General features: G+C 49.0%; 1 protein-coding gene across 1 annotated transcript in view; it reads right to left on the bottom strand.

The window, feature by feature from the left end:
• The window catches only part of LOC135392828 (Bardet-Biedl syndrome 2 protein homolog), a 68,496-nt gene extending 57,784 nt beyond the window's left edge, over window positions 1-10,712 (bottom strand). The window contains exons 1-3 of the mRNA XM_064623530.1: window positions 10,507-10,712; window positions 9,579-9,809; window positions 6,187-6,312 (exon numbers count right to left, since the gene is read on the bottom strand). Coding sequence (XP_064479600.1) covers window positions 6,187-6,312; window positions 9,579-9,809; window positions 10,507-10,644 — 495 coding nt within the window. The 5' untranslated portion in view covers window positions 10,645-10,712. The remainder of the gene's footprint in view (window positions 1-6,186; window positions 6,313-9,578; window positions 9,810-10,506) is intronic.
• Window positions 10,713-12,149: the final 1,437 nt, after the last annotated feature.

Raw genomic sequence — 12,149 nt, 5'->3', positions numbered from 1 at the left:
GCCGTTACGGCGGTGCTCAGGCCTGCGAGTGCTTGGAGTTTTCTTCGACCAAGCCGGCCCGAGCCCCCTGAACTGGTCGAACGCTGTCCAGCGAATTGAGGATGCATGTCACCGCGCGCAGCAGTACAGCTTCTCGTATCGGGAGCGTGCATATCTCATACGATGTGTGTTCCTGGCTCATCTCTGGTTCCTCGCCCACGTTCTTCTGCCCCCTCAGTCAGTGGCGGCCAGGATTAATACGGCGGTTCTGGGTTTCTTCTGGAAGCGGAAAACGGCTTTGCTCTCCCAGGAAATGCTACGGTTGCCTCCCAGCGAGGGTGGGTGGGGGCTGCCTGACATCGCCATTGCCTGTCGCTCCTTCGCTTTGCGTACGACGATGCGGATTCTGCGTTCAGAGCTTACCCCTGCAAAAGCGCTCTCACAGTATTGGCTTGGCCCTCTCCGACGTCATCTCGCCCCCGACAGCCCCTTGAACAGCGGCCCTAGTGCAGAGGCTCCCAGTCGGTTCCACGCCGCAGTCGTCCGTTTCTTTCTGCAAGTGTGCAGCTACGTCCCTGCCATCGACCCTGCATCGTCGCCACCGTTGACACTTGCTACACACATGTCCCGTGCAACAAGGACTTCCCAGTCTTCCCGCCGTGCAGCTCACGCCGCGGCAATCAGCTGGTCGACATTCGTGCCATCCTGGCTCCCCGGCGCACTCCAAGACACGCAGTGGAATTTTGCTTGGCGTGTCCTGCCGACGCGCGACCGCCTTGGCCGCTGGGGTATTGTTGCATTTTCCACGTGTCCCTTTTGCCGCCTTTCGGAGTCTAACGACCATGTACTCTACGACTGCCGCGTTGCCAGAGCCTTCTGGCAAGTTCTCCGCAGGGCAACTCGCGTCCGGTGCCCGGTGGACTACCGTGCCGCTCAGACCGGCCTTCGTTCGGCGGATGGCCGTATCCGCATGCTTCTGACCTCCTGCGGAGCCACGGTGCTGTGGACGGCAAGGTGCCGCGCTGTCACGCGAAATCTTCGCAATGTCCCCATTCTGCCGCTTGTGCAGCGTGCCAGATGTCTTCTTGTGGCAGTGCTCCAGGAGGAGTTGATTTCGAGTGCTGAAGAGCGCTTCGGTGCACGATGGGGAGGTCTGTCCTACCTTGACACTTGGGGAGGCCTTGTTTTCTTCCGCGACTTCCGGCCGTGAACGTTATTGTGAGCATCATGTACATACCACTGTTCATACCACATAGCATTGTAGATATCTGTCACCTGTCACCTCCTCTCGCCTGTATATGAACATTTGGAAGTGAGCCTAGGTCACCCATGAATAAATTTTTCCCCACACATAATGTCCCATCCTACAGTTGGCAATACGAATACAGAAGAGGAGCAGTCACATGAGGCAGCATGGCATTACAGTCGCTTGTGGTTTTTAGCGTCTGTTTCATCCCCACCAGCGGAAATACAAGCTGCTGTCACACCACACGCGTTCCGCTTTCTATGGGGCAGATCCGTTGAATGGGTCTGTAGGTCTCAACTCCACGGAAGCCGTGATCTGGGTCGCTTGAGAGTACCGGCTGTGCCAGAAAGGTGCTTGGCGCTTCAATCGCGTATTCTCTTTGAGGCGCCCCGTGCGTCCGAGCACCCGGCCTGCGCATTAGTGCAGTATTTCCTAGGATACGCCACCAAGTGGTTCCTCTAAAGTCCCGAGCTTCGCCCCAGGGCGGAAGTACTCCCTGCTTATTTTTGTGCTTGTGTTGCTGTCGTGCGGTGCTTGCGTGTCGAATGCTCAGATGAAGACATTTCCTTGTGGAGCGTCCGTGATTTCTACGCCGCCTACAGGGAAATACGACCGGGTCCCGCAAGGCCAGCAGTGCCAACGAAATTCGCCTGGCGGCGTATCACTGCTGGCTGGCTTGATGCACGGCGCGCTAGTCTCCAGTGGAAGCTGGCCCATGGTGTCCTCCCACTGCGTGAACGTTTGCACCGTTTTCGGATATGTCGCACGGACGGTTGTCCGTCTTGTGGCATGTCTGAGACAGCAGAACATTGTTTTTTGAGATGCCATATTTCAGTTTTACTGTGGAGTATGGCGGCGCAAATATTTGGGCTCCCAGCAGTTGATTAGGCCACCGTAAGGTACCTGGAGCCGTTGCCGCTTGCACGCGCAGAGAGGAAGCAACTAGCATTGCTGATTTCGGAGATTAACTTCCAAATTTGGATTCGCCGGTGCCGGCTGTCCTTTGGTGGCCCAGATGTTGGGAGCATGGCTATTTTTCAGGCAGTGAGAGCCGGGCTGCGTGCACATATCATCCGTGAGCAGTCATTATTTGAGTTTGTGGAGTGCTGTCACCGCTGGCTTACAGCGACTCGGCTCTTTGATCATGATCAAGGTGAGTGGCATATCAAGTTCTAGTAAGTCCACTAGGACTGTACTGCTCCCCCGTAGTGACTCTTCCGGAGTTTCAGGATTGTTCGCAGGGTATAGCACGTACAAAAAGCAATCTCCCTTTGGGGCGTTGTTATCTGGTATGTAAGATAGAGTGTGTGTAAAAGAGGCTACCTCCATAAATAGTTATCTTGTTTGATGACAATACACAGGAGGGGTACGGTGATTGAGGAGAATGCACGAATCAACAGAGAAAAAAGCGCTGCGCTGTTCATTAATGTCACTCCCTCCTGTCCGTCTCCATTCTGGATCCCTGTTAGGAATGAGGTGCGGATTCTCGGTATTCACTATAACAGGACTGGGGTCTCTTCTGTTTCTTGGTTGCGTGTTCACGAGCGCAGCGTCTCGGTTCTCACGGATTTAAGGGGCCTAGTGCTCCTTATCACCTGTACAGCTCGCCTGGCTGCGTCGTGGTTCCTGAGCAAATACTGGTATCACGGGACAGTTTGCCTTCCTCCTCGTCAGGTTTTCCTTGCAGCAACTCGTACGGCCTTTCGGTTCATCTCGGGCAACGGAGCTGAGTGGGTATCCCGTGCACGTATACCAGCCGAGAGAGGTTGGCGGTTTGCGGGTTCCGCACGTAAAAATCAAGTGTCTTGCGCTCGGGATAAAGGCAATTTTCGACGGCCTTAGTGACCCTGGCCACCCCGCCCACGATCTCCTGCAATACTGCTTAGGTCCAGACGTACGTCTGTTACGCCCGCTTGTGTAGAATAGACTGCGCTCTGAGTTTGTGGCCTCGCACTTGAGAGAGTACGTTTTGAACGTCCGTCGCCTACGCGCATCATTCCTGTCGGAGGATTTCTTTGTCTGGTCCGTCAAGCAGTTTTATGCCGCTCTTCTGGAGCTCCTTCCGACGGCCAGCTCGGCTGTGCCTCGCCCGATCGCGTGGTTGCATATTACGGCCGGCTAGTTGGATGCGCGCCGTGCAATTAAGCTTGCAGTGGCGTCTTGCGCACAACGTGTTACCTCTCAGGGACAGGTTGTCCCGCTTCGGTTTGACCAGGCCTTTTTGTCCTTTCTGCCCTACCTTTGAAACGTCGTAGCACCCTTTTCGCAACTGTCTACTCCCGCATTTTTTTTGTGGCACAAGGCTGAGGTGCTTTACGGCATTCCGTTCATTCGGTGGGGCACGGTCCAGCTACTGAGCTCGCTCCCAGTTCCGGTCTGCGATAGACGCCAGTTTGTACTCCTGGCGGTAGAAATAAACTACCAGGTCTGGGTAGCACGCTGCATAGCTGTGCACGGTGGCCGTGCACGCACCGCCGTTGAGGTACTGAACAGGGTCAGAGCGGGCATCCGTAGAGTGCTATGTAGGGAGAGAGCAGTCCTTGGGGCCGTCCTGTTTGGTAGGCGGTGGCAGACATCAGCGACCCTCTTCGAAGAAAGCAATGGTAGATATGCCATCCGCTTCTAATGTCCTTCGTGCTGCTGTCCCACGAGCAACTCTCCGTGAGTTTCGGTTTATTGCGAGGTGGCATCTAGCACGTACATCAATCCCAGACCTGCCGTTAGCTCGTCTTCGGGTGTTGGCGTTGCGATGGTTGTAGACTAGTGCGTTTGTTGCGTTAAAGGGAGCCAGCCAATATGGATGGTCTTCCACGACGATGCCAATACATATATGAGGGTCGTATATGTGTTTATTGTATGAGCAACCATATGAGCTTCTATGAGCATGTATGAGCTATATGAGCACTCTCATATAGCCTGTGACCCATATGAGCATTCTCATACAGCGTATTCATGTACATGAATGCACATGAACCGTCTGAGCAAACGCGCAACATGGCGTGATTAAGCTAAAATGACAACACGTGATTACAAAATACCGGTTTATTCAGGTACTGGCGCCACTTAGGTCCCTCAGAAAGCTTGCCAAATGCTTTTTGATGAGCTTTTTCCGTTTCTGTACAGGCACCTTTCATGTCGATAGTTTACGTTTTTCTGCATATTTGACGAAGATATCTGTTGAAAAGAAAGAACAAAATTGGAACTTCGCTAAATTTCTGCGCCTAGAAGTATTTCAGTTCCCACAACTTATACAACCGTATGGGTTCATGCTGAAATGGACATGATTGCGGCCTGTTTCTCATCCCAACGCGTAGATCACACCTTCAGAGCATTAAGTTGTAAACCTTCCTCTAATGCTGGTGATGTCCAATGAACGTGGTCCTGAACATCTAAGTATGCTTGCGTAGTGCTTGCAAAACTGAGTGCATGTACTTGTTCGCTGCGACAACGGGCTGCTGGCACAGAGTGTTTGTGGCTTCCTTCACTTTGGGGCATCCAAATACACATTTTTTGTAGCATGCTAACGTGCTATTTCGGTGCGCCCTGGTGCACGACTTTATTTTAAACACTCTATACATACATGTAAAGGCTATCAGCGAACGCTTTCCACAAAAAGTCACAAAAAGCCACGAATGTGGTAGTTGCAGACAGCTAACCCGACAGACATAACGAGCGATAACGGAAAAACGGGACTGCAACGTACCTGTAATGCTCACACGCCTGCCACGGCTTCCGTAGGCTGATTCTAAGGTACACACACAAAACACCTTCAGTGATCACTGAAACGGCACAAAGACACTGTCACAGCATGGAGACTATGAGTCCCACGAAATACGTCCAGACGGCTCCGAGAAGCAGGGTAGAATAAGCAAGTAAGCATCCAAGCACTGAGATGGCACTCGCAACGGCTTGGATGAGAATCCAGGAGCCAAATAGAATGTTGTAGGACACGGAACGGGAAACATACACCTAAAATTTGAACAGAATCGGACGAAGGGGAATGGAGCTCCGGCCGTTGCGGCTCGCCGACTGTGACGAGCGTCTTTTGAAAGGCCATCACCAGACGCTGTGGCGCCAGCACTTCTAGGTGGTTAACGAAACGGTCAGCCTTCCTCATACTGCTCATACCTTCCTCATACTGCTCGAAATGCAGCTCATACTGCGCATGACGTTGCTCATACTGCCCATAACGTCGCTCATACTGCTCATTGCTTTTCTCGTATTGCTTATATCTGCGCACATAGCGCGTCGTTGGCCTTGCCGTGCGGCTCATAACATTGCTCATACTGCTCGTTACCTTTCGCATATTGCTCATTGCCTTTCTCATATTGCTCATTTCTTTGCACATAGAAAGTTCTATGAGTTTTTTCAACAGGGAAATGAGCCGTTTATCGAGTGAGTTCGGCAATTTTCGAAATGTGACGTGGGCAAGCTTTCGCTTGTCCTATCCTACAGTTGACAATACGATCCTGTTTTGAGACTGATTCCTAATTCTGTGACTCATCTAATCAGTCAACAATACAAACTTGTTTTGAGTACCAGCTGTGCCAGAAAAGTGTTTGGCACTTCAATCGCGAGTTCTCTTTGAGGCCCTGCGTGCGTGAGAAAACCCGGTCTATGCCCGGTCTTATTGTTGGCACAACATTTTCTAGGATACGCCGCCAGGTGTTTCCTAAGAAGTTCCGAGCTTCGTCCGAGGGCCCACGTGCTCAATAGCCAAGTCCACAAAACGCGGAAGGAGGAAGTAGCTGCAGGAGCGAAATAAATATTTTGGTTGTAAGTTGTAATTAAGAGAAGCAAAGGAAGAGCTAAAAAGACGAGTCACTCCAAGTCCTGCAGGCTTTTCACCAAGTTGGTAAATTTGCGTTGAGTGGAGACAAGAGACCCATATGTAGTGCTTTAGTGTGCCGGCGCAGAGAACTGCACCCTGTATAGAATGGCAACAAGGCGGAGAAACGCACCGTCCAGAAGACATCTTGTCCCTCGTGGTCGAAGCCCTGAATGGAACAGTTGCCTCCTACCAGAGCGACCGGATTCCTCAGAGTACCTAAATGACCGACAACAACGGTGTTTGACCCATCTGGAACCTGGAATTCAGGAACATCGCTGTTTGAATGGCCATTGTGCAGCATCTAACATGCAGAGTGCACGTAGAGATACTACTTACAGTTCTCCATGCGCTTCGAATCAGTAGTTATTAGTTATTTAAGATAGAGTCGATGTAGTCGGAGTTAGTTGGTAGTTACATCATAACAGTGGTACACAGGAAAAAAAATTGGGGGTGTTGCCAAACATTGGGGGTGTTTGGGAGATATGGATAAATCACTGCTTCGAATGATTAAATTATCGCTTCTGATTTCAGGAGAGATGAGGGGCGTATGCCCCAATTTTGCCACAAAAACCACCAGTGAGGAAAGAGAAAGGCATCATTCGAAGCGGCATTTGGTTCTCAATGTCTTATGTGCGCCGATGTTTTCTTTTTGTTATCCTCCTTCTCCTCCGGGAACGAAAGATGCCGTTACGTTAACGCCAATACAAAAGGAATGCTATTCCTCCGATGCGTCGTTCGCGATTAATGAGCTGAAGAAACTCAAAATTTAAGGCTTCCCTCTCCTTCTCAAGAAGGCCGACGTCCCGGAGAAGCCTCGGAGTGGTCTCCTCGCACGATCTCCCACGGTGATTGGACAAATCGTTTGCGGTGCCCAATGAGAGTCCGCACCGCGCAGTCGGCGTTGTTGTGTTAAGAAGGAGAGGGAAAGGGTACCTTGCAGGTTCTTTCCCTCATAAATCACGAACCACGCGACGGAGGAGTCCCGTTCCTTTTGCGTTAGCGTCAAGGTAACGGCACCTTGCGTACCGCGAGGATAAATTTTGCACTCTAGTGCCCTTTTAAACTTTACGTGCACGCATACAAACGTGTTCGTCTGTTTTAAGATTGTACCGCACAGTAAATCATTTTACACCTTTATTTGCTCAAACAAAGTGTATTCTTATAAAAACACCCTTTTCTATTCCACAAAGAGTGCAAAAAAATTACTAAAGGTGTAATATCGACATACACCACGTCTTATCCAATGTGGATCATTAAGGCTGTAAAGTGGGGTGTTGAAACAGGTGTTTTCCGTCGAATGCACCTTTTTTACACCCATTTGAATTGGGAGTATGGTGTTAAAAACGGTGTTTTATTTCGTGAGAGAAAAATTATGCTGGTTTTACAGCTCCGCTCAGCAAGCAATCACATTATAGACGATAACCTGAGTTAAAAACACAGTATTTGAGAGGGAGGGATGTTAGAAATTTAGCTTATACCTTTGACTCGTTGCAAGCGTGGGTGTTAATTGCAAAAACACATTCGCGCCACCGTTACAAACGTTTCCCGCCACACCACATGTAACGAACGTGCCCCAACAAATTTTATTTCAGTATATGATACATCCGACACGCCAATATAGGCTACTGAGGGTGCCCCAGGTCTCTTTATGCCTCTGCACTCACGTTGGTCCCACAGTGTAAACAAGCTAACGAGGCGTGCCTGCGACGCATTGCACTCCGGTTTAGGTTCTACGATGGAACCACGGCTGGAAGTCTACCCCGTTCGCTGTGCTGCTTGCCATAGAAGCCAGAACGTCGAACTGTATGTCTCGGCCGGTGGTGTCGGTATGCTGCCGCGGAAGCTCCTATTACACTATTTGCGAGGGAATATTCGCTAGCAAATAATTCCATCATAAAAGGTGTTTTCAATAGAAAGCCCATTTTAAGGGTGTTTTTGTTTTTAAACACCCATTATAACAGTGTTTTATTAGGAATACACTTAACTGAAGGGTGCATTAGAAAACACCCATCATTTGAGTGTAAAGGCAACACCAAAACGGTGTGCGCCATGGGATAAGCCATTTACACCAAAAAAGTGTAAAAAAGTTTACTGTGCCTACGTTCTCACGGTGAAAGAGTCGTTTTCTGGTTGAATTTCAGTGCGACAGAGGGTCACCGCTATGCTGATACCTGTTAAAGCAATCGCGACAAGTCTAAAGGCTGGTTCACACTGTCACGTTTACGCTTGCGTCTACGGGTTACGGGCGCTTACGGTGGAGGTTGCCATGATGACGAAGAGACGGCGCCCGCAAGATCGTTTCCGCAAGGAGTTGAAGCAACTTCAACTTTTCTCCCGCAAGCTCCGTAACCGTAAGCGCACTGGCCAATAGGATGGCAGAAAAGTTCGAATGCCGCGCAAGCGTTTTGTCTCGCGCGTCCCCTTTCAAGGATGGCGGAAACATTGGATGTCTTAGAAGCTCTATTCGCCTAGTTGAGAAGTTTCCCTGGCTATACAATAGCAAAAGAAGCGACTACAGGGATGCCACGAAAAAAGAAAACTCATGGATGATAATTAGCATAGCAGTGGGTCTGTCATGTGATATCTTTACTCAATAAATCAGTCCGAAGTAATGAGTTGTACGTTGCACTGTCAACGATGGCGTTAAGTTAAGAACATTAACAGTTAAGAACATCGTCAAGGAATGTCTGATTGTCTTCCAAAGCAGCCGGCACCGGGGTACTCGACACTGGACGCCATGCTACTCTGTGGCTCTATTTCACTTTTCTTCCGAAGGATGGCGCTCTAGGAGGCCGCTCCTCATTGGAGGAATGGAGCGCCGAAACGTAGTAATGTGAACGATGGAGGAACGGGAGGGGGGGGGTAGCCGGCAACGAGATGGGTACTACGTAACCGCAACCCGTAGCCCGTAAGCGCGAACGTGGCAGTGTGAACCCCGAGCTACACGTTCCGCACCCTTAAAACAGAGCTTCACCGCATAGCAGTCTCTACGCCAACCATCGTACCCGTATGGCATCGTGTCGCTTTTCTGGCACTTATGAGTCGTCATGTGTCACCAAAGGTGTATGCCTAGCGCTTTTCACAAATTAGGCGTTACAGTGCAGAACTTACGTCTTTGAGGTCGTTTATGTTCATGTAACGTTTGGGCGTTACGGTTTAGTGTAGGATTAAATCAATGTGATTAACGTAAATTTTACTTATTAGTCATTTAATATATTTATTTAATAAATTAATGGGGTAAATTAAATTAAAAGTCAGTAAGCTCCTCGCACAGGACCCCGCGGACCACTCCGGACGGAGACACCTCCCCTAAATTTTTTGTAACGGGAACCGTAAGACCTCCAGCACTGGGGAACTGCAGTGTTTAAAGCAGAAAACTTGTCATTTGTCAAAGTTTTGCCGCCGTCAAGTCCGCAAAGATTGCAGGAAACAATTGTAAGGCTTACCCTTTGCAACCTTATAGAGCTTGTGACATAAGGGACCGCATGCATTGAGGAACGTTCATTCGGGTACAACTCTCACCTCTTTGAAAAAAAGATCACTATTGTTCTCCACGTCGTAAGCCAAGACGGCAGTCGGTGTCCCAATGACGAGGGCGTCTTCCTTGGCACCAGGTTTCAAGGGCCCGGCAGCCAACGAAGTCACGGCTTGATTCACATTTAACACAGAGACGTCCGACAACGCTCCAGTGGGAGTTCCTTGCCATCTGTCACCCGTGCGAGGGCCTCTACTCTGAGCATTGTGCACCAAGACCTACGAGAGTCACGGACATCAATCGAGTTGACAGACAGCAATTCAATAACGAGAAAAATCGACGAGAGAACGCTGTTTTTGTTGCCGGTCTAACGCCCAAGCACATATAGCATGTTTTGCGTCTCGAACTTACCCAGAAGTAGTCCGTTGTTAGCCAGTTACTGTTTGGAAAATTAACGGAACTCATAGTGCACGGTTCGCTTCAAATGTGTCTCTAACGCGCGCAGTTAAGTTTTGCTAAAATTCCTTATTGCGAACCCGGCCGAGGACGCCAACAACTTGGTGGCAGGGAACAAGTTGCTTAGACACGCCGTCTTCCGCGAGGGACGCTAAATACGGGGTGCCGTATGATGAGCTTTCATCGCACGTTAGAGAACCCTCAGGTGGGCAAAAGAAATCCACAGACCGACCGCTGCGGCGTCGCTCATGATCTCAGTTGCCTCGCGTCGTAAACCCCCAATTATTATTATTATCATTTTTGCGACAGCGCAAATGCTAACAGGCACTCGGGGCAAAAGCGTCTAACGTTTAGAATTTCCTCTAGCTGTACACTGTTACTGATCTCCTCAGTTCTTTTCACTTCTTTTTTTATCAGCATTAAACATATCCCCCCCCCCTCAGTTGGCACCCCGAAAACTGTTATAACTACCCTCGCTTGGTCTTTACATCTAAGCTCAAACAACGACGTCCCACTTACCTTATCAGATGCCGTGACAGCTGTGAGACACGGATGGACACCGTCATATTTTCCTACTGTCACTCTTTTTTGCAATATGTTTTGATTGAGGTGAAAGGTAAAAAGCGGCGTTAAATTATCCCTCAACTTTACGGACATGTTTCGTATTATGTTCCCATCGATTGTACCGGTGGTTTCGAGGTATGGACGCGGCGCTCACCGTCTGCTTCACGCGATACACATTCCGTTGCCCTTAGCAACGAGGGGACTGTTGCCAGACGCGCTCGCACTTTTTCCGCAGCTTCGGTGCAAGTCAGGTTTAAAAAAGCAAAATATAGAGGCATTTGCCCAATTCTAAATTACTCTAAATTAATTTTAAACTAAACAACTCTAAATTAAGACCGGCTACTCCAGCACACTAAGGATAGCCAGATCTCGCACCAGATTTCTCAAAGGGTTAACGTTCCACGAGAGGTCTAGGGAAAGAAATCACAGGGTGTAAATGACTTCCGATAGACGGCTGACTGACACCGCGTGTGCTTTCTTGATGTCGAGAGGACCGTTGGTGTATTTGTCCAATGCACTCCGTAGTTTTTTATTTTCTGAGAATCGTTCGCAGCTGAGCAGTATGATCTGTGTATTCTGGAACTCTACATTACATTACGGACAGCTCCTTCACCAGCAAAAACTTGGAACGTTCCTTGGTGTACATAACAATTGTGTACTTCCTTTCGCACTTTTTGTGCCTTCGATGTGGGTCTCAACGCCTCCGTGTACCAGCCACTTACTTGCAGAGTAGGCATAATCCGATGGCAGTTGCTTGTGTCTTCAGATTTCCAGTTTGGATGTCGAGTGCTGTGCCTCAATAACGGAAATCGGTAGTCGTGTAGATTTTCGTCGTTTTCTGTAGAATATCACATACGGATATATATATATGCTCGTGAACTGCATGTAACCGTTGTGCTACTGTGTATTTTCTTCTTTCTTCCCTCTTCCTCTTTCCCTCTTTTCCCCTTTTTCTTTTTCCTTCCTTTTCTTTTCGATTCGCCCTTTTCCTTCTTTTTCTTTTTCGTTTCTCCCCTTTTTTTCCAGAATAACAAGGCGGCTCTTTGCCTGGCTAACCTTTCCTTTCTTTTTTTTTTCTTTTGTTAAAGGGACCGAAAAGTGAAAAATAACCCCCATATTTTTGCCCACTGTCGTGCACAACATCGTTGTTTGATAAGACACAGAAAGCATTACTTGTCAATTCGGCATATTTTTTACGTATAAATATTTTGAAGATTGCCGGAACATGGGCGGTGCTGCTAGCGAACGGCGAAAAAGAGCAACTTGGGTTTCGGGTCCAGGGCTCCCAGGGATTGGTCCACCCTTACCACGTGAGAGTTAATTTTGTAGAGAACAAAGCTGACGCACATTATCTTACAGCTAAACGCCATTTTAAAAATTACGCTCACTTCCATAGCTTTTACGTTAATAAAGCATTCAGCTACTTCGCCGCTACGAGCTACGATCCGCCGCGCCATCTGCAAGGCCATCTGTGTCATCTGTGTTATCGCGTTTATTGTTTACGTCGTGGCTGGTCATGTTGATGTTGCTCGCGCGAAGCAGAAAGTATAAGTGAATAACATGTTCGTGGCTGTTGGCTGTTATGTCAATTATTCGAG

The sequence above is a fragment of the Ornithodoros turicata genome, chromosome 4 (assembly GCF_037126465.1).
Source record: "Ornithodoros turicata isolate Travis chromosome 4, ASM3712646v1, whole genome shotgun sequence".
Classification (NCBI taxonomy): Eukaryota; Metazoa; Arthropoda; class Arachnida; order Ixodida; family Argasidae; genus Ornithodoros; species Ornithodoros turicata.
This window is presented reverse-complemented; position numbering and strand designations above follow the sequence as displayed.